The sequence below is a fragment of the Dendrobates tinctorius genome, unplaced genomic scaffold (genome assembly GCF_039654945.1).
Source record: "Dendrobates tinctorius isolate UK_male_01 unplaced genomic scaffold, ASM3965494v1 ptg000093l, whole genome shotgun sequence".
In the NCBI taxonomy this organism is placed as follows: Eukaryota; Metazoa; Chordata; class Amphibia; order Anura; family Dendrobatidae; genus Dendrobates; species Dendrobates tinctorius.
Genome location: NW_027361761.1, coordinates 2,156,622 through 2,182,522, shown reverse-complemented (window position 1 = coordinate 2,182,522; position 25,901 = coordinate 2,156,622). Strand labels below are relative to the sequence as shown.

General features: G+C 42.8%; 1 protein-coding gene across 8 annotated transcripts in view; it reads right to left on the bottom strand.

The window, feature by feature from the left end:
• MSRA (methionine sulfoxide reductase A) overlaps nucleotides 1–25,901 on the bottom strand; it is a 324,741-nt gene that overhangs the window by 280,273 nt on the left and 18,567 nt on the right. For 6 of the 8 annotated variants that reach the window (XM_073586359.1, XM_073586363.1, XM_073586364.1 and 3 more), the window contains one exon: nucleotides 23,934–24,017. The exons of the other annotated variants lie outside the window; for them this stretch is intronic. In XM_073586359.1, coding sequence (XP_073442460.1) covers nucleotides 23,934–24,017 — 84 coding nt within the window. The remainder of the gene's footprint in view (nucleotides 1–23,933; nucleotides 24,018–25,901) is intronic. 8 annotated transcript variants of the gene reach the window in all.

Genomic DNA, 25,901 nt, shown 5'->3' with positions numbered 1-25,901 from the left:
ACGTCTGTCTGAGATGGTTTAGTGAATTAGTGAATCCTGCATTGAGTGGGGGGTTGGACACGATAATCCTGGAGGTCCCTTCCAACTCTAACATTCTAGGACTGATTCTAAAAGAGGAAGGTGTTCCTATACTCCTGAGATTTAGCAGTGAAATATCAATGGGCCGTCTGTGTAATGCAAATGTTGGACTGGCCCTCCGTAAGGAGAAAAGGAGTATATAGCTCATTTTAGTACTAACAAAGGGAAGTCTCATACAGGAAAGTTCATAAACATCTAATAGATGTAGGTCACACCTCGGAAACCTGCACCCATGTCCAGAATTAGGATTCGTCTCACGCCGCTGTAAATAGTAGAGGAGTACGTGCATGTCGGCTGCCGCAGTACAAACACAAAACCACTAAATGTTTTAGTAAAATAATTCCATGGAGATCTACATATTTTGGAGACTTATGGGTGATCTAGTTGAGCCTACATAATTGAAGGCCAACTAATAAGAAGAGCCAGTGATGCCGGCTAGTAGGAGGGTCACTGTGGTCTAAGCCAGCTTTCTCGGACTGCTATTGTAGTACTTATCCAGGGCACTGGCAATACTTTTGCTCAACGCTAGCACACTGCCATCTTTTATCCATTATAAATTTTAGACTACTGTAATTCTATCCCTTAATTCCTACTTGTCACTCCAGAAAGTTATCCATGTTAGAACTGGTGGTCTATGGTGGAGGCTGTCTCCATCGTAATGAATAGCGGTTAGGTTTACGATGGGGAGAGCAACATGCACTCATGTAATTGTCCCTACTGAAGTGTCATCTTCAGGAGAAGGGGACACCCAATCTTCTCATAGGTGTAGGTTTCTGAACTCAATCTCAAAAAAAGTTGTGACAGGGTTAACAGAAGGCTGGAAAAGTAAGTGGTGCTAATGAAAACAGCCGGAAGGTCAATTTTCAACTAAATCACATGACTGTATAAAGAGAGCATGTGAGAGAGGCAGAGTCTCTCAGAAGCAAACATGGTTGGAGGTCACAAATCTATGAACAATTGCGGCTAAAAACTGTGGAAAAAGGTTACTCAACCTAAAACTGAAAAGACTTTGAAGATCTCACCATGTACAGTACATATTATCAAAAAATGAGAGAATTCGGAGAAATCCATGTGCACCAGGGATGAGGCACATGGTCAGTATTGGATGCTCGTGATCTCTGGGTACTCAGGCGGCACTGCATTAAACACAGCCATGATTCCATCATGCAGATCACTGCAGGGCTCAGGAATACTTCCAGAAATCATGGTCTGTGATCACCGTTCTCCATACAATCCACAAATGCAAGTTCTATCATGCAATGAAGAAGCCAAATATCAGAAACTTTGCTTTCTTCACTTGGCCAAAGCTCAGGCAAAATGGATGGAGGCAAAATGGAAAACTGTTCTGTGGTTGGATGAATTAAAATGTAAAACCAAGGATGTTGTGTCCTGCAGACTCAAGAGGAGAAGAACCATCCAGCTTGTTATCATCTCTGATGTATGGGGGAATTAGTGCCTATGGCAGGGGCACCAGCTCATGAAAGCGCCATCAATGCTGAGCATTATATAGGTGTGTTAGACATTGTCTAGATGGAGCAGATGTTGCTCTATTTCAGGGAAGGACTTTCATATTTCAGTAGGACAATGGAAAACCACATACTACATCCATTACAGCAACACGGCTCCACAGAAGAAGAGTTCGAGTGATGAATCATCCGCCTGCAGTCCAGAACTTTTACATATAGAAGTCATCTAGTGCGAGATGAAAAATCTGGTAAAGACCCCAAACTATGGAGAAGCGAGAATCAGACATCAGATAAGAATGGGACAATGTTCCTCTCACAAAACGACAGATTGTCTCCTCACTTCCCCGATATTTACAGACTGTTGTAAAAAGAAAAGGAGACACTGCACAATGTAGACACGGCCCTGGATAATAAGTAGCTTTACGACAGAATTATGACCACCTTCTGTTATTACTGGAAAATGAGACATGATATAGCCTAGGATCCGTGAAAAATCGGAATGTAACGGCATAGTTCCTCTAGATCAGGGTTGCCCAAAGTTTTATGGTCCAAGGGCCACATTGTCATACTGAACCAATTCCGAGGGTCGCAAAAGAAAATTAAAGGGGTAATTACACGAATACATCACCAGAGCCACCGTTAGTACATTAATACATCACTAGAACCAAGTTTTGAGTATATGTGGAGGATTTGGAGAGATTCTGCTAAAAAAAATAATGTAAACACGATACCTTATGTGATGTACAATGTCTGCAAGATATGTTTTCTGTTGCAATGCGCTAACAAACCCTCCATTTTCTTTGAGAAGCTGCCTGCCAGTGTCTCAGTTACATTGCACACTACAGCAGCTTCCCTTCCCCCGAGTGCCATAAACCAATTTTCTGTCACCCCATTTGGCTTCTCTCAGCCTCAGCTGAAAGAGGAAAAAAAAGTGCGGGAAAGGAAAACTCTGTTTGAAATAAAGGTTAGAGGTAACCCTTTAAGAGCCTGCCCTGCGAAAACCGTACCAAGTAGAGATATGGAAATCATATTTTTGTAACCTGAGCGGTCCCAGCTTCGATACCGCGTATCTTTCGAAGTTCTACCCTGTCCAGAACCTGAGATAGGATTTCCGCCCAAATGGACGGTCATATCGCATAGATGTTTGATGTTTTCTTGATAGGCTCATTACGCTGGGAAACATGATACCACTGATGAGTCCATACCAGCTTCTCCCATAAAGTTATAGCTAATCTGAGTTTTGTAGCCAAAACATAACTTGGATAAGAGAGGTGGGATCAACCCAGAATGCACCTCTCTGTGATGTCACATAGGAAAGTCTATAAGGCATTCCCTGGCAGAACCAGCTCAGAACAGCTGCAGAGTCCGTGCTGACAAGAACTCAGATGAGTGGAGGCGCGAAGCTCCGCCTCCACCCCCCTTAAAACCACATGGGATGCCTAACAACAATATGGAACTGTGAGTGTAATCTCTTTGTTTTCTCCACTTTTATTTTATACCTGTACTGTACATATTTTAGGTCTCAATTTTATAGCAACTTTTATCTGTAATAACTGTACTCTTTCGGAAAATAAATGAAATAATTATTTAGATCTGTCTCCATGCACTAAGAATCGAACTATACGCCTTTGATAGATGATCGCTACTAATTCAAGGGGTTTGCCACGGACCCTCTTAATTTAACACTGTGAATTAAGTAACCGTGACTGGTGGCAGCGCGTTGTGTACGGCTATTGCGGCTTGCTGGCAGTCTAGAAGGGTCTTATATTGCTGAATGAGGGGCTGCGGCCACAGCATCAATAATTCCCTTACTGCAGAAGCCTGATTGCCGGTTCACAACAGGCAGCCCGTCCGGCGACCAATTATCCTAGGTGCAGTTCCCTGACTGACCTGAGGGTAAGGGGGCGCCGGAGAGCTGCGAGTTCCAAAGTGGAACTGAGAAAGTGGGATATACATAAATCCCCGCAGTACTTGGAAGATTGATAGCAGTGGTGGGGCATCCAAATTAAACTCCCCCTGCGGCAAATTGTAGAGCGAGATTAGCTTGCTGGATATTTTTGGTCACATGGTGCCAGTGGTGGGATAACTAAGATAAGCCCCAACGGTGCCTGTGATAGCCGTGTGCCAGCAGTGTGTCTCGTCCCTCCGTCCGCTGATGCACCCGTGTCAGTGGTGGGACTGTGACATAGTGGTGACACAGGGTCCGCTGTCCGTCGCGTTTTGGTGGCAGCGGGACCCCCGTTAGTCGCCTCCGTAATACATCACCAGAGCCACCGTTAGTACATTAATACATCACTAGAACCAAGTTTTGAGTATTTGTGGAGGATTTGGAGAGATTCTGCTAAAAAAAATAATGTAAACACGCTACCTTAAACTTAGTTTTTGGTGCAGAAACTAGCCAAATCCTCCTCATAATCTCAAATCTATAAGTTTTGAGGATTTTTAAGTTTCAACGTAGCCATGAAGCACGTTATGGATTGCTACATGTGTACAAGATCAAAACCACCGTCGGCACGTGAATGTAGCACCAGAACCACCGACAAGACGAGTGCGGCACCAGAAACATTATGAGTACATGAATGCAGCTCCAGAACCACCATCAATACATCTATACAGCACCAAGCTTAGTGCAGCAAACAATTGCAAGGTTAAGTCAGCACCATATACAATTGTATCGCATGGACCTACAACTCCCAGTAAGTCCTAGCAATGGTAAAGAGATGTTTGGAGTTGCTGTTACTAGTCATCAGACTGTGGCCATACAGGAACCACAGTACTCATGAGACACAGGTAGTATCACACATTTACATCCAGGTACCTTATAGATGACATCTGTTCTGACTGAAGTTGTTCTCCTTTTCTTAATTTTTTCCAGACACCATGATGACATATCATGTCCTGAGCTCTTCTCTACAGACTTCCCTTGTCGCCGTCCCGATACAGTGCTCTTAAAAGATAAAAGTATCATTATACTACCCCATAAATATAAATACGGTATTTCCTATGCTGCAGCCCTGAATAAATATTTGCACAAAATATCCCCCCTCTCTATAATATACACCCCTATACTGTCCCTCTACATAATAAACCCCCAGACACTGCCCCTCTCCATAACATAACCCCCCACTGGTCTTCTCCATAATATATCCCCACACTGCCCCTCTCCATAATAAACCTCCTTACAGCCCCGCTCCATAATATATCCACACTTCACCTCTCTATAATATACCCCCTCACAGCCCCTCTCCATAATACCCCCCCACAGCCCCATCCATATCACCTCACACTGCCCCTTTCCCTATCTCCCACACAATACCTATCTGCATATTGCCAGCATTGCCTCTCACTACACTATGCCCCCTTTTACAATCCACCAATTGCCCTATAACGTCCTACGTTACCTGAATGTACCCCAACATCCTCCATTGCCCCTTCAAGGGCCTTCGCAGTTAACTCAGCCCTTCCGTCCCCTTGGTCCCCTCATCAAAAAAGAAAGCAGATTTCAGCTTCAGCATTGCCGGTGAGTCCTTACACACACCAGACTACTTCATCTCCCCATAACATAACCCTCTCTATAATGTCCCCTCACATAACCCTTCTCCATAATATTCCCCCCCACACTACCCCTCTCCATACTGTTCCTCCAAAGACTAAGCCTCCCCATAATAACCCCCCATGGTTCCACTCTCCATACTGGACCCTCTATACAGACACACAGCCACTCAATATCCTCCATCTCCTTACAGTGCCCCTCTTTATAATATCCCACCCACCCACACTGGCCCTCTCCAAAAAATCCCCCTAAACTGTCTCTTTCAATAATATTCCCTCTACAATGCTGCCCACTTCATTAAGTCCACTCACCCACCCACCCTTTACTGTGCCCGCTTTTACAATCCTCCTCATCGTGTGCCTTGGCAGATACACTGATCCTCCCATCCGCCGGCCTGCTCATCTAAAATAATGATTAAACAAGTTTAAGAGATCTAATGTCTCTGCTGCCTGTGCAGCGCTGGCAGAAGGGTGATGAGGGCAGCTGCCAAGGCGGACACGTGCTGCACTACCCCGTCTCAGCACCGCAGTGATCAAAATGTATTCATGCTTGAAAGACGTGAATACATTTGAGTATAGGAGGAAGGAGAGATGGGTGCGTCGTCTCCAGGACAGCTGCGCGGGTTGCACAACATCCCTGGCACGAGGGCCGTATGATGCGCAGGCCTGCTCTAGATTATTATATTTAAAGACCATGAAAATAGCGTTGACGGACTGCATTAACGCTACTGTCATATTGTGTAACGCTTCTCTATCTGCGCTAGCAGTGACGGACCCTCAGATGCAGCAGACCGCGTCCGAGGGTCCGTCGCAGAATGACGGCACATCGCTAACGCATGCCGATTATGACATGCGTTAGCGATGCGCTCGTCTATTATATGTGTATGGGTGCATTAAATCCGCTACATAGCGTTAATCTGTCATCCTTTTTTTCGCCTAGGAGCTGCCGGCCTCGACATCAGGGGCGTATCTACAGCATTCTGTAATGCTGTAGATAAGCCCCCGATGTAACCTGAAAGAGAAGAAAAACACGCTAGATTATACTCACCGGAGGGGGCGCTCCGGTCCGATTGGTGTCGCGGTCCGGCGCCTCCCATCTTCATACAATGACGTCCTCTTCTTCCCTTCCTGTCGTGGCTCCGGCACAGGCGCACTGCTCTGCCCTGTTGAGGGCAGAGCAGAGTCCTGCAGTGCGCAGGCGCCGGGAAAGGTACGGCGCCTGCGCACTGCAGCATTCTGCTCTGCCCTCAACAGAGCCATGACAGGAAGGGAAGAAGAGGACGTCATTGTATGAAGATGGGAGGCGCCGGACAGCAACACCCATCGGACCAAGACCGGACTGCCCCCCGGTGAGTATAATCTAACGTGTTTTTCTTATCTTTCAGGTTACATCGGGGGCTTATCTGCAGCATTACATAATGCTGTAGATAAGCCCCTGATGGCGGTGCCGGCAGCTCCTAGGCGAAAAAAAAACAGATTCCCTTTAATGCCGCTGAGTAACGGATGCGCTAAACACAGCGCATTAACGCTATGTGAACCCAGCCTTAACTATAAAGGGCCATATCGTTGGAAATGTATGGCGGTTTAAAAAAATTATAACAAAAGGAACTAAACTAACACGTTAATTGCTAAAAAGTGCTAAAATTTGGAAGAACAACTTTCACCAATATTCAACAGAAATGTGAAAAATATTCGCTGCTGGGCTGCAAAAACAACAGAGAAAGCCAAATAATGCTTTACAAATTTGCGAAGAAGAGGAGGATTGATGTAATCTACATCCAAATGAAATTCGTGTAGACTTTCCCTCGGAGACAAAAATTGTCATCTACTGGGAGTGGAGGAAGAAAGAAGAACCGCGTGATCCGTCGTCTTCTCATTGTTAACACGGCTAAATCTCTTTCAGAGCGGAGCGTTCCTTTATTAAAAGTTTCGTTCTGATCTGTTACCTGGTTGGGATGTCGACAAAAGCCGAAACAAGCGACTTCTCCGTCGGCTTCTATTCGTCTTGATACATTGCTCCAGGAGTAGAGAAAAAGATAAAAGATTCTCACCCAAAAAGCAATTAAAGCAATGGAAAAATCAATTAATTGAAATACAATAAAGTAGGGTCAGCATCCATCAGATGCATGATTAATGCAAATTTGCAAGTCACGCCGCGTCAGAGAGAGGAGGAAACGGGTCCCGGCTTCATGGGTTTTTCGATGATGCCATTTTGGAAAGTTCTAAAAAGGTTAGCACAGCGGGGAAATCTAGAAACTTGTACTTGATCTTAATTGCAGAGTTTATTAGGGTCTTAATCAACTTGACAAAAGAGTCGACAGATTCCAATTGTCGATGTCGGAGGAGGTTTTCATTTCTCCAGTGTGTTCTTGGTGTGTTTTGAGGCGTAATGGACAAGCGATTTCATTGATCTTTCAGAAAAGGACAGTAGGTAGCACCACACAGGAGCTTGGTCAAGAACCTCAAAACTGCACGTTTAAAGAAAAAACGCCAACCCCTTCCACTATAGATCTCCTATTCTCAAGTTAATAATTTTGTTTCTTGCGCTTTCGTTTGTCCTCCCTTTCTTTCAAGAGCCGCAATGGGTTTTTTTTAGTTTTCTGGCTACACATCCATATGAAGGCTTTTTTTGCAGGACAAAAGTTTTTGAAAGACATCACTCATTTTACCATACGATGTACTGGAAAACAGGCAAAAAAAAATCCAAGTATAAAAAAAAAAAAAAAAAAAAAAAATCATCCATTTTTATTTGGGTGTATGGTTTGATTTTATGATGTTTGCTGGATAGTAAAAAATTACCTGCCAACTCATTTCTTCATGTCAGTCAGTTTCTAGCGATAGTAAACTTAGCCTTTAATTTATGTGCTGAAGAAAAAAAAAAAAAATCAGAAATTTGAAAAAAAATATAAGTTTGTGTCGTCATTTTCTTAAAGCCAATGTCTGCGAACTGTTATTTTTTAGACTGGGAAAGACCTAGTAATCAGGGACCTTTCCAACCTGATAATATAAACCCACAGCTGCCTGCTTTACCTTGTCTTGTTGTCAAAAAATAGGGGGGACCTCAAGTTATTGTTTTATTAGCTTAATACATGAACCGTAAACTACACAAGCATGACAATAATATATCGAATGGATATCTATCTATTTAACTCATATCTATATATATTTTTGCACATAGTTGCTGCTTGTTTTGCTTTGACAAAACTTTATTGACATACTTTGGTGGAGATTACGATACGCTTTATTGATCCCAAGCGAAATTATGGATTACATGCGTTTTTGATGCGTTTCCACCATGTAAAATCAGAAATTTGAAAAAAATATAAAAGTTTGTGTCGTCATTTTCTTAAAGCCCATGGCTGCGGACTGTTATTTTTTAGACTGGGAAAGACCCAATAATCAGGGACCTTTCCAGCCTGATAATATAAACCCACAGCTGCCTGCTTTACCTTGGCTTGTTGTCAAAAATTAGGGGGGACCTCAATTTATTGTTTTATTAGCTTAATACATGTACAGTAAACTACACAAGCATGACAATAATATATCGAATGGATATCTATCTATTTAACTCATATCTATATATATTTTTGCACATAGTTGCTGCTTGTTTTGCTTTGACAATACTTTATTGACATACTTTGGTGGAGATTACGATACACTTTATTGATCCCGAGCGAAATTATGGATTACATGCGCTTTTGATGCGCTTCCACCATGTAAAACGCACTTACAATGCACGGGTGTATTTTAGCTGCAGAATTTCCGCATCTAATGCAAGTCTATGGTGAAAATCTGCACAGAAGACTCAGAATACCAGCAAAAGAAATTGACGTGCTAAGGATCGGAAAACTGCACCGCAGATGTAAAAAAAAAAAGCACAGTGGACATAAGATTTCTATAAATCCCATCCACTTTGGTGGTACTGTAAAATGCTGCGTTTTTTGCTGCAGCGAAAGTATGCAGCGTCAAAAACACAAATCAAAGCTCATGGTGGGCAATTTTAATTGGAAGCACATCTCTCCGACTGGCACTGTGCAAAGTCCAATTTGTTCTTTTTCAAGAATGAACTGAACAAAGAAAGTTCTAAAACATGTCAGCTTGCTGTGTCCACCATTTTCTATAACACGTTTGTTTTCTCTATTTTTCTACAAAAATAAACTAAGAAAAAAGCCTCCAACTCCCTGCGCTCACAGGACGACCTCAAATTACAGGTCAACCTGTCACTTTGTTAGATGGTGCTAGCATTTTTTTTTTTTCACTAAACCTTTCAATTCTTACATCTAAATCTCTTTCCCCAAATGTCCTTTTTTTAATTTTTTAAATAAATTAAATTTACAAATTTAAAAAGGTACTGTCACTCGCCAGTGATATATCATTTTTTTTACTTGATGTAAATGCCGCTGTTCTCCTGAATCCGGCGATGTTTTCCTTTTCTTCCTGCGCTTCTCCATTCTTGAAATATGGCCTCTTCTTCTCTGTATATACAGTGGGTATGGGAAAGTATTCAGCCCCCTTTAGAGTGGTTTCACATTAGCGTTTCAGGGAGCAGCGACGGCCTGCGCACGGCCGCCGCTAAGCCCCGCCACTGCTGCGCCTCCTCCACTGCTGCGCCACTGAAGCCATGAGTCTTCTTGGGAATGATGCCACAAGTTTTTCACCCCTGGATTTGGGGATCCTCTGCCATTCTTCCTTGCAGATCCTCTCCAGTTCCATCAGGTTGGATGGTGAACATTGGTGGACAGCCATTTTCAGGTCTCTCCAGAGACGCTCAATTGGGTTTAGGTCAGGGCTCTGGCTGGGCCAGTCAAGAATGGTCACAGAGTTGTTCTGAAGCCACTCCTTTGTTATTTTAACTGTGTGCTTAGGGTCATTGTCTTGTTGGAAGGTGAACCTTCGGCCAAGTCTGAGGTCCAGAGCACTCTGGAAGAGGTTTTCATCCAGGATATCTCTGTACTTGGCAGCATTCATGTTTCCTTCAATGGCAACCAGTCGTCCTGTCCCTGTAGCTGAAAAACACCCCCATAGCATGATGCTGCCACCACCATGTTTCACTGTTAGGATGGTATTGGGCAGGTGATGACCAGTGCCTGGTTTTCTCCACACATACCGCTTAGAACTTTTTGGTGATAATTCTATCGTCGTCTCATCAGACCAGAGAATCTTATTTCTCACAGTCTGAGAGTCCTTCATGTGTTTAGCAAACTCTATGCGGGCTTTCATATGTCTGGCACTGAGGAGAGGCTTCCATCGGGCCACTCAGCCACAGTGATCTTGGGGTTCTTCTTTACCTCTCTCACCAAGGCTCTTCTCCAACGATTGCTCAGTTTGGCTGGATGGCCAGGTTTAGGAAGACTTCTGGTGGTCCCAATCTTCTTCCATTTAAGGATTATGGAGGCCACTGTGCTCTTATGATCCTTGAGTACTGCAGAAATTCTTTGTAACCTTGGCCAGATCTGTGCCTTGCCACAATTCTGTCTCTGAGCTCCTTGGCCAGTTCCCTTGATCTCATGATTCTCATTTGGTCTGACACGCACTGTGAGCGCTTATACAGACAGGTGTGCGCCTTTACCAATCAAGTCCTATCAGTTTAATTACACACAGCTGGACTCCAATGAAGGAGTAGAACCATCTCAAGGAGGATCACAAGGAAATGGACAGCATGTACATTAATGAGAAAAAAATGATCTTTTTTGAATTTACCAAATGGCTGCAATAAAACAAACAGTGAAAAATTTAAAGGGGTCTGAATACTTTCTGTACCCACTGTAAGTCTTGTTACAAGCGGGCGTGGTCATCATCTCTTCTCTAGGATCACGCCCTTTTGGCTAATAATACTAAGTTTATATACAGTTGAAGGCCATATCTTGGGAATGGAAAGGCACAGGAAGAAAAAGTAAAACTGAATCGGATTCAGGAGAACAGCAGCATTTACACCTGGTAAAAAAAAATAAATAAATAAAATGCATATTTACGGAAAGTCTTTTTTAAATTTAAAATGGCGGGAAAGAATTGGGAGGCACCTCACATACACATCAGATGTTGGAAAAAAAAGAATCAGGAGGGTTCCCCCAAACACATCAGAGAGTTGGTGGGAAAGAATCAGGAGGGCCCCCCCATACACTTCAGATGGTTGCTGGGATAGAATCGGGAGGCCCCCCATACAAATCAGATGATTGTAGAGAAAGAATCAGGAGGGCTCCCCCATACAGATCAGATGGTTGACCCACCCATACATCAGATGGTTGAAAGGAAAGAATCGAGAGGCCCCCCCATACACATCAGATGGTTGGCTGTTCCCACGGAAATTGATGGGTTCGGATGACTTTCATCTAATATGTATGGGCGACTTAAGTTACAAGTATGAGAGTTCAGGAAAGCAGATGGAAGTTCTTATGCTTTGCTACCCGTGGATCAGTCACATGTAAGGCCAATTTGCTAGAAAATTGCCCCTATGGAAGGTAGTCAAAAAAATGTCTGCAATGGTGTCATCTCTCTCAAACCCTACACTTTTCTACTTTGGCCCCTTTTCCCGAAACTTTAAGGCATCAAAATAATGTCTTGTCACCTCCTAAATTTATTACCCCATTATTCCACAGAGAGATACAACTTTTAATATCGATGGCAAATTCTATCGACAGATCATCAATATTAGATTAGCGGGGGTCGGAAACCCAACATCACTATGGATCATGATTTGCAGGAGCTGCACAGTGCACACAGCTGAATACACTGTGTAGTGGCCACTCCCGTATACTTCAGCTTTGCTCAGGGGGTGTGGCTAACATGATTCCTCAGGGGCGTGTCTTTAGGGCGAATTGCATAATTAGGTAAAGAACTTAAGAATCCGTATCGCAGATTTAAAAAATAAAGTTCTAATTCCACAGCACTTTCTACTGTCCTAATTTTTCGAGTAAGTACAGGGATTAGACATTCACAAACTGGGACACCCATGGCCAATAAAGAGAATTAACCCACGAGTGGTTCAGAAATTGCTCACTATATGGTGCAAAGTGGAAAACAAAGGAAAACACATTCTGTTTGAAAGTAAGCTCTGTGGCACAACAGATCATCTACCACCGCCTTAATTAATAAATATAATTAATCCAATATGTCAATTACCCTCATTACACCCCCGGCCCCTCCACCTTCTCGGCTGCGGCTAGAGATATAGTAATAAACCCTATACAGATTTTAATTTAATTGCAGGGTGAAAAAAAAAAAAAAAAAAAAAACAGTAGAAGCATATGGTGAAGGAAAATGTCACCTCTGTGGCCCTCGTCAGCAATTACCCTCGTTAATATTCATATATTAATGCCCTCCAGGCATGCAAGCGATATACAGAATTATCTTATGTATATTAGGGACATAAAGAACGCTTTAATTGAAAAACAAGAACTCTCCCATATACTATAAAGCTACCATTATAGACAGACGATAAATACCGTAGATAGAGCATATTCATACCCAGTGAACTTTTCCGCATTTTTTTTATGTTACACCCACAAACTTAAATATATTTTATTGAAATTTTATGTGACAACAATAAAGCAGCAAGTATTTGTGATATGTAAAATGAAATAAAACATGGTTTTTCTAATTATTTTAAAAATATAAATCTGCTAATTGTGAGGTGCATTTGTATTTAGCCCCCCCCCTGTAGTTTGATGCTCCTAAATGAAATCCTGAGAGACCAATTGCCTCCAGAAATCACTTAATTAGTAAATTGAGTCCACCTGAATATAGTTTCTTCTCAGTATAACGACAGATGTTCTGTGAAGGTCTCAGAGGTTTGTGTGAGAACATCAGAGATCAAACAGCATCATGAAAACCAAGGAGCCCACCAGACAGGTCAGGGATAAAGTTGTGGATAGGAGTAAAGTCGGGTCATGTTATAAAAAAAAAATAGCCCAAGCTCTGCACATCTCACGGAGCACTGTGCAATCCATGATTCAAAAGGAGTATGGCACAACTGCAAGCCTAGCAAGACATGGCCGCCACCTAAAGTGACATCCCAAACAAGGAGAGCACCAACTAAAGAAGCAGTAAGAGGCCCATGGTCATGCTGGAGAAGCTGCACAAATCCACAGCACAGGCGACTATGTTCACAGGACAATTATGAGTCATACGCCACAAATCTGGCTTTTATGGAAGATTGGCCAGAAAAAAGACTTTTTCTGAAAGTAAGCAGTAGGAAGTCCCATTTTCAGTTTGCAAAAAGCCAAGAAGAGGGCACAGCAAACATGTGGAAGAAGGGGCTCTGGTCAGAGGAGACCAAAGGAGAATTTCGTAGGATAAATGCAAAATGTTATGTGCAATGGAAAACTACCATAATACTGCAAATCACCCTGAAAACATCATCCCTACCGCCACACATGATGGTGGCAGCATCATGCTGTGGGGAGGCTTTACTTGAGCAGGGGCAGGGAAGCTGGTCAGAGTTGCTGGGAAGATGGCTGGAGCTAAATACAGGGCATTCCTGGAGGCAAACCTGTTAGAGGCTGGAAAAGACTCGACACTGGGGCGTAGGATCACCTTCCACCAGGACAACGACTCTAAACCTTCTGCCAGAGCTACAATGGAGGGTTTAGATCAGAGCATACTCCTGTGTGAACGGCCCCAATCACCGTCCAGGCCGAATCTCACTGATAATCAGCGACAAGATGTGAAAATTGCTGATCATAGATTCCATATGTACAAAGCTGCTGGAGAGACAGACTCCAAAAGACTGCAGCAGTAATGGCAGACGAAGGTGGTCCTACAACATACTTACTCGGGGGGGGGGGGGGGGGGGGCTGAATACAAATGCATGGCACAATTTTCAGATTTATATTTTTAAAATAATTCGAAAACCATGTATCTTCGTGGACAATTTATTTAGATATATGTAGTTTGAGGGAAAAAAAAAAAAAAAAAAAAAAAACTTTTGCCATTGGGTATTGTATTGCTCAGATTTACCAGACTCTTTGGTTTTCCTACACATTGAACTTTGATGTGGTCATAAATCATCTGAGATTAGCTCAGAAAAGGAGACAGATAAAAAGAGTTACAAATTGTCACAACAAGCTCGCTGATGGATTCTCCATTAATCCATTCTGCAGAGGCTATAAAAGTCAAACGGTGCAAACTTTTTTTTTTATATGCCCACAGACCACATCAAAGTTGAATGTGCAAAGAGACAAAGAGGATGTAGAAGGCAAACGGTGCAACATTTTTAATGAAACCCAATTGCAAAAAAAATTTTTAACCCCAAATATGTGCACTTTAACAAAAACAACTGTCCTGAAAGATGCACAACCCCTTTAATAAACCAGAGGAGCTGACGGTAGCGCCCTAAGTTTATCTCCAGACTAATTTAGAGGCAAAGTGACCAGTAATAATAGCTTTTTCGGGAGTCGTGAGAGGCGTTCCGTCTTCCCTGGGAGAGATGGATGATAACGACGGGTGTTATTTTAATTTAACGCTCGTTGCCGACACAGCAGAAACGAGGAGTACTTTTTGGTGGAAATGAACACACTTCAGCCCCGGCGCAGATCGCTGCTGAGAAGCCTATAATCATATTATATTGCGAAAATTCCATCACTGCTAAAGTTTCTGCTCCTCGAGCGATGCAGTTTCCCAGCAACCTATAATCACTTGTCAGGGAAGGAGGATGGGAGCTGGGGAGAGCGCGGCCCCCCTATCACACCGACGGACTTCGGATGGAGGATTGGTTGTGTGCACTGCAGTGCCATGCCAACACACACATTCGAGCGTGCGGAGAATGCTAAGCAGGCCAGAAATGTCTCCCGGGACCTAAATTAGCAGTGAGAACGGCTTCCACACACGACATCTCTCCTTAGGCTTCAGAAATCACAGAAGGGAAAAATGGGATTCTAAGAAGCCCCATGTATTGTAGCCATGCTCTAAAATTATTTTTTTATATATTTTTTTTCCATGTTTTTTATTTTTTATTCTTTACGTCATTTATTTTTTATCCTCATTTTGTTTTTTTTCCTTGTTTATGTTGTTAGTTTTTTTAAACAATTTTTTCATTACAGTATTTTCTTGTTTTATTCTTTGTTGTTTTGTACTTTTAATTCTTTAAGAGGTTTTAGTTTTTTTATTCTTTAGGATTTTGATGTAATTTATTTTGTATTCTCTTCAATATATAAAATTTTTACTCTGTGCTTCTTTAATATCATTTATTGTTTATTTTCTTTTATTCTTTAGTTCATTTTTTCACTCATGTTTTATTAGATTACTTTTTTATTTTTTTTCTATTATTATTTATGAGTTTTTTATGTCATTTATTTTTTATTATTTTCTTATGACATCTTTTTTTTTTTTTTATTTTACATTTTATTTTGTAGAAGTGAGCAAAATTGACAAAGTGAAAAGCCCCGATCAGGAGACTAAAAATATCCGTGTAACATCCATGAAGAATAAAAGGGAAGAAAATATTTTTTTTTATTTTATCATATTACCAATTGTGCACTAATAATAATCTTTATTTATATAGCGCCAACATATTCCTCAGCGCTTTAGTTTAACAGTTTCAAAACACAAGCCATAAATAACAACGTTAACAATACAATAATTAAAGCAAAATAAGACGACCCTGCTCGTGAGGGCTTACAATCTACAATGAGGTGAGGGAGATACAGAGTACAGGTGTGTATTTACAATGGTGTATTTACAATGAAGGTCCAGCCATCTTGAGGGAGTGAGGAATGGATGGAGATAGTGAATGGGCTACACACGCACACTTACACATAGAATGACTTTGATTAGTTGACGTGATAGGCCGCTCTGAACAAATGTGTTTTGAGGGAGCGCCTAAAACTATGTAAATTGTGGTTAGTCCTAATTTCTTGGGGTAGAGCATTCCAGAGGATAGAAGCAGCACAGGAGAAGTCTTGGAGTCGGGAGTGGGAGGTACGGATTAGTGGAGAGGTTAGTCTTAAGTCGTTTGCAGAGCGCAGTGATCGGCTAGGCCGATAGACAGAAATGAGGGAGGAGATGTAGGGGGTGCTGCACTGTGGAGAGCTTTGTGGGTGAGAACAAGTATTTTGAATTGGATCCTATAATGAATGGGCAGCCAGTGTAATGACTGACAAAGAGCGGACGTGTCCGAGTACCGATTAGCCAGATGGATGACCCTGGCCGCTGCATTAAGTATGGACTGGAGAGGAAATAGTCGAGTGACGGAGAGGCCAATTGATAGAGCGTTGCAGTAATCCAGGTGGGAGTGGATCAATGCTACAGTGAGGGTTTTTGTTGTTTCCATGATGAGAAAAGGGCAGATTCTAGAGATGTTCTTTAGGTGTAAGCGTCAAGAGTGGGCAAGAGATTGTATATGGGATGTGAAGGAGAGATTGGTGTCAAACATAACACCCAGACAGCGCGCCTGCTGCCGGGGTGTTATTGTGGTACCACCCACGGAGAGGGAAATGTCAGATTTAGGGAGGTTAGTAGACGGCGGGAGCAGAATTTCAGTTGGAGAGGTTGAGTTTCAGATAGAGAGTGGACATGATATTGGAGACTGCGGACAGTCACTGGCGTTCTGTAGTACAGCGGGGGTAAGGTCGGGGGAAGACGTATATAGTTGTGTGTCATCAGCATAAAGATGGTACTAAAAGCCAAATCTGCTGATGGTCTGTCCAATTGGGGCCGTGTAGAGAGAGAAAAGAAGGGGGCCAAGGACTGGGTCCTTGAGCCCTGAGGTACCCCGACAGCAAGAGGAAGAGGAGATGACGTGGAGCCAGAGAACAAAACACTGAAGGAGCGGTCAGAGAGATAGGAAGAGAACCAGGAGAGAGCAGTGTCCTTAATGCCTAGTGACTGGAGCCTAGAGAGTAGGAGATGGTGGTCAAAAGTATCGAAAGCTGCAGATAGGTCAAGAAGAATGAGCAGAGAATGGTCACCGTCACGTTTTGCTGTCAGAAGGTCATTGGTCACTTTGATGAGTGCACTTTCAGTCGAATGTAGGGGGCGGAAGCCAGACTGTGAAGGGTCTAGAAGGGAGTGAGTGGAGAGGTAACGGGTAAGGCGGGAGTAAACTAGGCGTTCTGTTATGATTGAGTCACCGTAGGAGGCAAAAACAGAAAAGCTAGCCAAGTCCAGAAAACCAGAGAAGTTGGCAGCTATCGGATTGCAGACCCCTGAACTTATCAACACAACTAGCAGTAGCCGTGGGGGGTTCCTGCGATGCCCTAGATCCCTCGATCACAGCCGGAGATATAAATAGGCCTAAAGAAAGAAAGGGGAAATCTAAACTGCCCCAGAGCAGACCCCAAAGCAAAAGGCAGCCCCCCACAAATAATGACGGTGAAGCAAGATGAAAACACAAACACAGACAGAAAGATAGGCTGAGCAAAGACGGGGCCCAAACTAACTATATAGAAAAGGACAGAAAGGCTGCTGTCTGCAATCCGTGAAAAACCCTATGAAAATAAGAGCCAACAGACTGACAGTGAAAAATGCCCTGAAGACGCTAGGCTTCAAAAAGCTATGTCAGTACTCAGGCATATACTGAAGACAGAGCTACAGGCAAAAGGATATTCAGCTCACCCCAGCAGGGAATGGCAGAATCCAGAAAAGAAAGGAAAACAAAAACTAAACACAAATGCAACAGGCAAAGCAAAAAACTTAGCTTTAAGAGAGCAGGAATCAGACTGGTGTCCTAGGAGTCCACAGAGAAATCACCCGCAGGGCAGAATCGGCGAGGCAGCCTTATATCCAGTCTGTGACTCCACTCAGCCAGTCATCATCATTAGTCTCAGGTGTCTGATAATCAGGCTCACTACCTTTCCTTACCAGAAAAGGGAGTTCCCCGGGCCTCAGTGATGAAGGGGAAAATGAACTCACAACAGCGTTCCAAAAGTTTAGAGATGAAGGGGAGATTGGAAACTGGTCTGTAGTTGTTTGGGCAGGATGGGTCGAGAGCGGGTTTCTTTAGTAATGGAGTAACAATGGCATGTTTGAAGGAGGATGGGAAAATGCCAGAGGAGAGGGAGAGATAAAAGATTGTAGTTAGGTGGGTTGTGACGACTGGAGGAGATGTGAGGGAATGGGCTCAGTAGTGTATGTAGTCGGACGAGAAGAAGAGAGGAGTCTGGAGACTTCTTCTGTGATGGGATCAAATGTGGAAAGTGAGCCAGGGGAGATGCAGGAAGGGATGGGAGTCACAGCACTTGGTGCTTGGGAGCAGATTTCCTGACGGATATTATCTATTTTTTCTGTTAAGTGGGAGGCCAGGTCATCAGCACAAATGTCTGTGATAGGGGCTTGTGCTTTTGGCCTGAGGAGGGAGTGAAAAGTGTCAAAAAGTTTCTTGGGGTTGTTGGCTAGAGAGGAGATCAGAGTGGTGAAGTAGGTCTGTTTGGCGAGGTGAAGGGCACTATACTCTACAGGAGATGCCTATGGATATGAGCCCAGGGAAGTGAAAAATATGTAAAAGAAAAACCATGATACTCCTGGTTGAGCTATGCTCCTCTGTACTACAGCTGATCCGTTGATTGGCTGTCGCAATTGCAGTTTTATTTCCACTCTTGACACCTCGACCTGGAGGTTGATCCCAACAGCCTGGAGGTTGATCCCAACAGCCTGGAGGTTGATCCCAACAGCCTGGAGGTTGATCCCAACAGCCTGGAGGTTGATCCCAACAGCCTGGAGGTTGATCCCAACAGCCTGGAGGTTGATCCCAACAGCCTGGCGGTGGTTTCATCATGAAGTACAGAGAAATGGCACTAAGCATGGAGGAGTGTCACCAAGTCAGGATACGTGTATCAGGCCCCTGGTATGGCAAATCTAATTAAACCCAATGTAATAGCTAAAAATATAATATATACATAAAACAAATGTAAAAGTTCACGGTGGGAAAAGAAAAAAGTTAATTTTTTCAAATTTTAACATGAAAAACTAAAAAATAATAATCAATTTATATTTCAGTAATAAAATCAACCTCTATTATGGAATTCTTTTTATGGCAGTGCACATGGTAAAAGAAAAAAAAACAAAACAAGAGAAAGTGCCAAAGAGCTTAAAACCCCAAAGATCCAAACGTCAAAAACCTAAGGAAAAGTTCATATGTACAAAAAAACACATCAGAAAAATTCTACAAGTATTTGCTTTACGTTCCATGTAAAAAATCTGAGGCAGAACGACGCATTCTATAGGGAGAATCTGCCTGACGCTATTCCGTGCTGAATATCTTGAGGTGGGAACTGCTTCAGAAAACTCTCCTTTTGTTCGGTGAATTTTTGAAGGAGTTTTTTGTTACCTACAACGGTCTTGCTAAGCTTTGTTTTTATTCAGTGTATTTTTGCAGTTTCTTCAAAACCTGAAGTAGAAATGGAGAAAGAAAGAAAGAGAGAGAGTGAGAGAGAGTGTGTGTGTATACCGGGGATAAAGAGAGCATTAGAGAAAAACAGAACGCACAAGAGAAAGAGTGCGAGCGAGAGAAAATTTTCCAGCTCCAAAGTTCGGGGTCAGGTTCAAGTAAAGTTAAAGTTCTGGTGCCCGAACCAAAAAGCTCTGTGTGCACATAGCTTAAGACTATGTTCTCACGTTCGGTTTTCGCTACATTTTTTTAATGCAAATTTTAAGCTGCATTTTACATTACCGCCAAAAGCTATGAGAATTCAGAAATCTCATGTACACATTGATTTTTTTTTGTGATTCTCCCAAGTTTAAACCATAATGTCTTGGTGTCCTCACCTGAGCCCGGATGTTAAAATTAGGCTAGTTTAATTAAATTACTGATGTGAGTAATGTAAACATTGGCCGACCAAGGTGTGAAATTGAAGTATACCTGTGGCAGAACAAGTTGTACAAGTAAACCATGTCCTACAAACTCAATGTTCTGCCAATGTACTAGGTAAACTATTCCCAACCATTTCACCTCCCCCCGCGGTTGCATTTCTAATTGTGTTTTTTTTCCATGAACTCGAGAACTTTTTTGTTTCACAATAGCCACTATTTTTTTTTTTTCAGACATAAAAATCTTTTTCCACTAAACAAATAAAATTGCCTCTTTTTTCCCCAAAATGGTTTTATGGTATCACAAATGTCTTGCATTGGTGACATACAGTATGTTCATGCTTCTGAGGTGGAAGCAAAAGCTGAACTTTGAGATCCAGAAAAATACAACAAAAAAAAAAAAAAAAACATAGCGAAACCTGCTTTACTGCCAAGAGAGAAGGTTTTGCCTGCAGAAAAAATAAAAACCGCAGCAAAGAAAACGCAATGTGTGAGCATAGCCTAAATGTTTTCATGGTACGGAAAAATAGGATAAAAAAAAACCCTCAAAAACCTCAACAGTGGCACATAAAAGGTTTCCCTAAAATAAAACGTCAGCCTGAGAGGCAGATTATTTTTTATGTCTGTAGCTGTGATGCAGACAATATAATAATTTTTGTCTGCGGAGGAAAGACTCGGCTGATAAGGGAAGACGGGGGAAGGTGAGAGACCTTCTGCCGCTCTGCGGTGCAGACGCCGAGGTTCCGAACACACATCGGGAAGTTCTAGAATTCATGGAACGGTTGCATTTTCCTCCTCCGTGTAATATTCCATTCTCGAGGCTACGGCCTCCTCGCTGCGCTATAATGTGCCTTTAATATACTGCAGACAGAAAGCGATAGGAGGGGCCCGGGCTAAGCTACCAGCGGGAGGTATAGAAGCAATATGTCAGCTGTAAACCTTTAAAAAGAGAATTCCGGTGGCTGCTAAACAAAAAAGAAACACAAACGACAAACAAACAAAAAAAGGGGAAAAAAAATAAAACAATTTACCCTGTAAAGAAAATGCAATTTACAGGCTGAATGAAGGAGGAGGACACGAAAGGGAATTTTCTTAATTAATGAAGAAGATTAAAGATGAAGTCATGTGGAAATCTCGTTAACAGAATTTAAAAAAAGGAACGGCACTTTGTTGTATGCAAACTATAATGGATTACCTGATTTTTCTAGAGAGTTATGGTCCCAGGACGCCACCGGTGGAATACTATGTTAAAATCAATGTAAAAGCAACAAGAAACAGGAGAAAGCAGGGCGATGCATTTCTAGGGAGCCCGAGAGACCATTGTCTTATGTCTCTGGTCTCCATCTATATGTATCTTATCGGCACGGACATTTCAGGTTTCATGCTGACGAGTGTAACACTGTGCGCCTGCAGAGGAAGCGAGCCTGAAGACGCGACCTGTGCGCTGCTATAGGAACTGTACATCACTGACAGACACCACAATGACAAGATAGATATATATATATATATACACATATACACACACATATCTCCATACAAAGCTAGTGCTGCACAGCACAGAACATGAAGACCCAAGTCAGGAAAATATTATCTATGCAAGGCAATATAGTTTTCATATGATTTCCAAACGTATGCCCACCATTATATACATCCTGTATTATACTCCAGAGCTGCACTCACTATTCTGCTGGTGCAGTCACTGTGTACATACATCACATTACTGATCCTGAGTTACATCCTGTATTATACTCCAGAGCTGCACTCACTATTCTGCTGGTGCAGTCACTGTGTACATACATTACATTACTGATCCTGAGTTACATCCTGTATTATACTCCAGAGCTGCACTCACTATTCTGCTGGTGCAGTCACTGTGTACATACATTACATTACTGATCCTGAGTTACATCCTGTATTATACTCAAGAGCTGCACTCACTATTCTGCTGGTGTAGTCACTGTGTACATACATTACATTACTGATCCTGAGTTACATCCTGTATTATACCCCAGAGCTGCACTCACTATTCTGCTGGTGCAGTCACTGTGTACATACATTACATTACTGATCCTGAGTTGCATCATGTATTATACTCCAGAGCTGCACTCACTATTCTGCTGGTGCAGTCACTGTGTACATACATTACATTACTGATCCTGAGTTACATCATGTATTATACTCCAGAGCTGCACTCACTATTCTGCTGGTGCAGTCACTGTGTACATACATTACATTACTGATCCTGAGTTACATCATGTATTATACTCCAGAGCTGCACTCACTATTCTGCTGGTGCAGTCACTGTGTACATACATTACATTACTGATCCTGAGTTACATCCTGTATTATATTCCAGAGCTGCACTCACTATTCTGCTGGTGCAGTCACTGTGTACATACATTACATTACTGATCCGGAGTTACATCCTGTATTATACCCCAGAGCTGCACTCACTATTCTGCTGGTGTAGTCACTGTTTACATACATTACATTACTGATCCTGAGTTACACCCTGTATTATACCCCAGAGCTGCACTCACTATTCTGCTGGTGCAGTCACTGTGTACATACATTGCATTACTGATCCTGAGTTACATCCTGTATTATACCCCAGAGCTGCACTCACTATTCTGCTGGTGCAGTCACTGTGTACGTACATTACATTACTGATCCTGAGTAACATCCTGTATTATACTCCGGCCTCTTGGCCACACCCAAGGTGCATGGGGAATGGAGCTTCTTGGTCACACCCACCGTGCCCAGAACCTGTTGGCCATACCCAAAAGTGCACCGGGCACTGAGCCCCTTGGCTATTCTCAGAGTGGACTGAGCCTCTTGGCCACACAGGGCATGGAGCCTCTTAGCCACATCCATGGGGCATTAAACACTGATCTTCTTGACAACAGTGATCACTGGCCTTATTGGCCATGCCAAGGGTGCACCCATTACACTAAATAGCATAGTTGATTAAACTTCAGTCTCTGCAGAACAGAGGCAGCAATTCCAATACTCAAAGAGGCATTTTTATAGAGGGCTGAATCCTCTACAAGCCGATGTACTTCATGATACCCCCAGTTTGGGCTGACAGATTCACTTTAAACACTAGTATATGCAAGAAACAAAAAGAGGCATCTACATAAAATGTAATACTTCACATCTCCTATTGATATGTAAAAAAATAAAAATAAAAACGTACTAATGCCGGAATGGGAAAATAGAAAAAAAAGTCTAAAAAATTTTTAGTCCTGAAGTGTCACATAGGGACTAGGGACGGTGGGCGCCTACCTGATCCCTCGAACTAGGGGGCTCCCTGGTTTATCCTTGTCCTCCGGATAACCCCAGAATTTGGAGATGCCAGGGTCACATACCTTACTATGCTCCTATCAATCCTTATCTGTTCCTTTCTCCGCCCAGTGAGGTGTGAGGAAGAAGTGTATATGATTACACTAACCGGACAGATAAGGGAAGACAGAAAGGGATATAACAAAACTACAATCATGCAAATATACTCACAAAACAACAGAGAGAGACACAGGGGAGGAATGGGTAGGAGAAACAAAACAGGAGAGGATGAGGATAAGTATACAAACCAACTCCACGCAGAAATCTCTTGACCAACTCTCCAACTGCTTACTCCAAAAACTGAATTTCTCTTCCAGCACCAAACCAGAAAGTAAGAACCATCACTGACAACTCTCAAGTACCAGTGACGAGTATATATATCAGAGGGGAGTGACCAACACAGAACAGCTGAGGCAATCTAAGATGGCGACCTCAAAGAGATCAACTGAATTGATTAACTCTTGCAATGACAGAGAAAAAAAAGCCTGCTAGCCTAATAGGATGGTGAAGAAGTTCTAATCAGTGCAGTGTTTTGCGTGCCAAGACGCTGGGATTTTCTGGCCCCTCTCTGTCGCGGTATCCCCATGACATGAAGGGACTGAAGCAAATTGGCTGTATAAAAAAAAAAAAAAAAAAAAAATCAAAACAAACACATAAAACAAAGTCAAAAAAGGAGACAAATATCCCTTGCAGCATAACATAAACTGGCGCTCCGTCATCGAGTCACTGCGGAAAACAGTATAATAAGGGGTTTACCTGAAACGTTCCCGTTCGCTGACCCAGTAGGCACAGCCTCCTCTTTACTGGGTAAGACGATGGCGAAAGTCAAGACATTAGCACCTGATATGAAGACAACGATGAGGAGGAATTCTGTAATCACCAAATACGTTATCAACTCCTTACCCCCTTGCTGACATACAAGTGAGTCCTACAGTTAGGTCTAGAAATATTTGAGCTGTGACCGAATCTTCGTGATTTCAGCTCTGCAAGCCACTAATTTATAAAATGAAACAACCGAGTTGCAATTGAAGTGGAGACTTTCAGGTTTAATTAAAATGATTGAACAAAAATATCCTGTGAAACGTTTAGGAATTGTTGACATTTTCCTGCAAAGCCTCCTCATTACAGGGGCTCAAAAGTAATTGGACAAATTAACTTTACCATAAATAAAAGATTTATTTTTAATACTTTGCAGAGAATCCTTTCCAGCAATGACGGCCCCAAGTCTGGGGTCCATGGATGTCACCACCTCTGGTCTCCTCTGGTGTGAGGCTTTGACTTCAGTGTTGCTTGTTTGTCGGTCTTTCTGCCTTAAAGGGAATCTGTCACCCTTTTTTTCCCCTATTAGCTGCCGGCATAGACATCGGGGGCTTATCTACAGCATTCTGTAATGCATTCTGTAATGCTGTAGATAAGCCTCCGATGTAACCTGAAAGAGAAGAAAAACACGTTATATTATACTCACCTAGGTGGGCGGTCCGGTCCGATGGGTGTTGCAGTCCGGTGCCTCCCTAATTCATGCGATGACGTCCTCTTCTCCCGTCCTGTAATGGCTCCGGTGCAGGCGCATTGCTCTGCCCTGTTGAGGGCAGAGCAGAATTCTGCAGTGCGCCTGCGCCGGAGCCATTACAGGACGGGAGAAGAGGACGTCTTTGCATGAAGAAGGGAGGCGCCGGACGGGACGGCGACACCCATCGGACCGGACCGCCCAGCTCCGTGAGTATAATCTAACGTGTTTTTCTTCTCTTTCAGGTTACATCGGAGGCAGAATGCTGTAGATAAGCCCTCGATGTCTATGTCGGGAGCTAATAGGGGAAAAAAAGGGTGACAGATTCCCTTTAAGTTTTGTATTCAGCTTCTATAATGCGGCTCGAGATTTGGAGATGACTCGGCCATTGCAGAACATTCCATTTCATTTCTTTCGCAAGATGTTTTGGGTCCATCTGTCCTGTGAAGTGTTGTCCAATCAACCTTGCTGCATTTGGTTGAATCCGAGCAGAAAGTGTCACCCTGTACACACAGGATTCATCCGGCTGCTTCTGTCTTCAGTCGCATCATCAATAACCACTAGTGACCCAGTGCCATTGGAAGCCATGCATGCCCACGCCATCACACCAGCTCCACCATCTGTTACAGAGAATGTGCCGAGGATCAGAAGTAGCTCCAAGACTTCTCCAGCGTTTCTTCTTACCATCATTCTGATACAGGTTGATCATCTTGCTTTTCCAGAACTGGGCTGGCTTCTTCAGATCTTTTTTGGCAAAGTCTAATCTGGCACTTTCTTCACGATGGAAAGGTTTTTGCGATCAACCACCACTATTGTCTAACATGGATGTCTAAACTCACCAGTGCGCACTTTTTGTGCAGAATTAGGATTTGGCCACTCCTAACACTTCTGCTGTTTCTCTGATGGATTTTTTTCAGCCTTATAATGGTCTGTTTCTCTTCCAGTTAGAGCTCCTTTAGCGGCATGTTGTGGGTTCACAGCAACAGCTTCCAAATGCCACACCTGGAAATCAGATCCAGACCTTTTACCTGCTTAAATGATGATGGATTAACAAGGGAAAAGCCCTAACAGCTCAATAAAGAGCTTTTGAGATAAATGTCCCATTACTTTTGGTCCTTTTAAAAAGAGGCAGCTACATATTTTTAAAAAATGTAATTCCTAAACCCTTACTCCAAGTAGGATGTGAATACTTTCAAATTAAATCTGAGAGTTGGCAC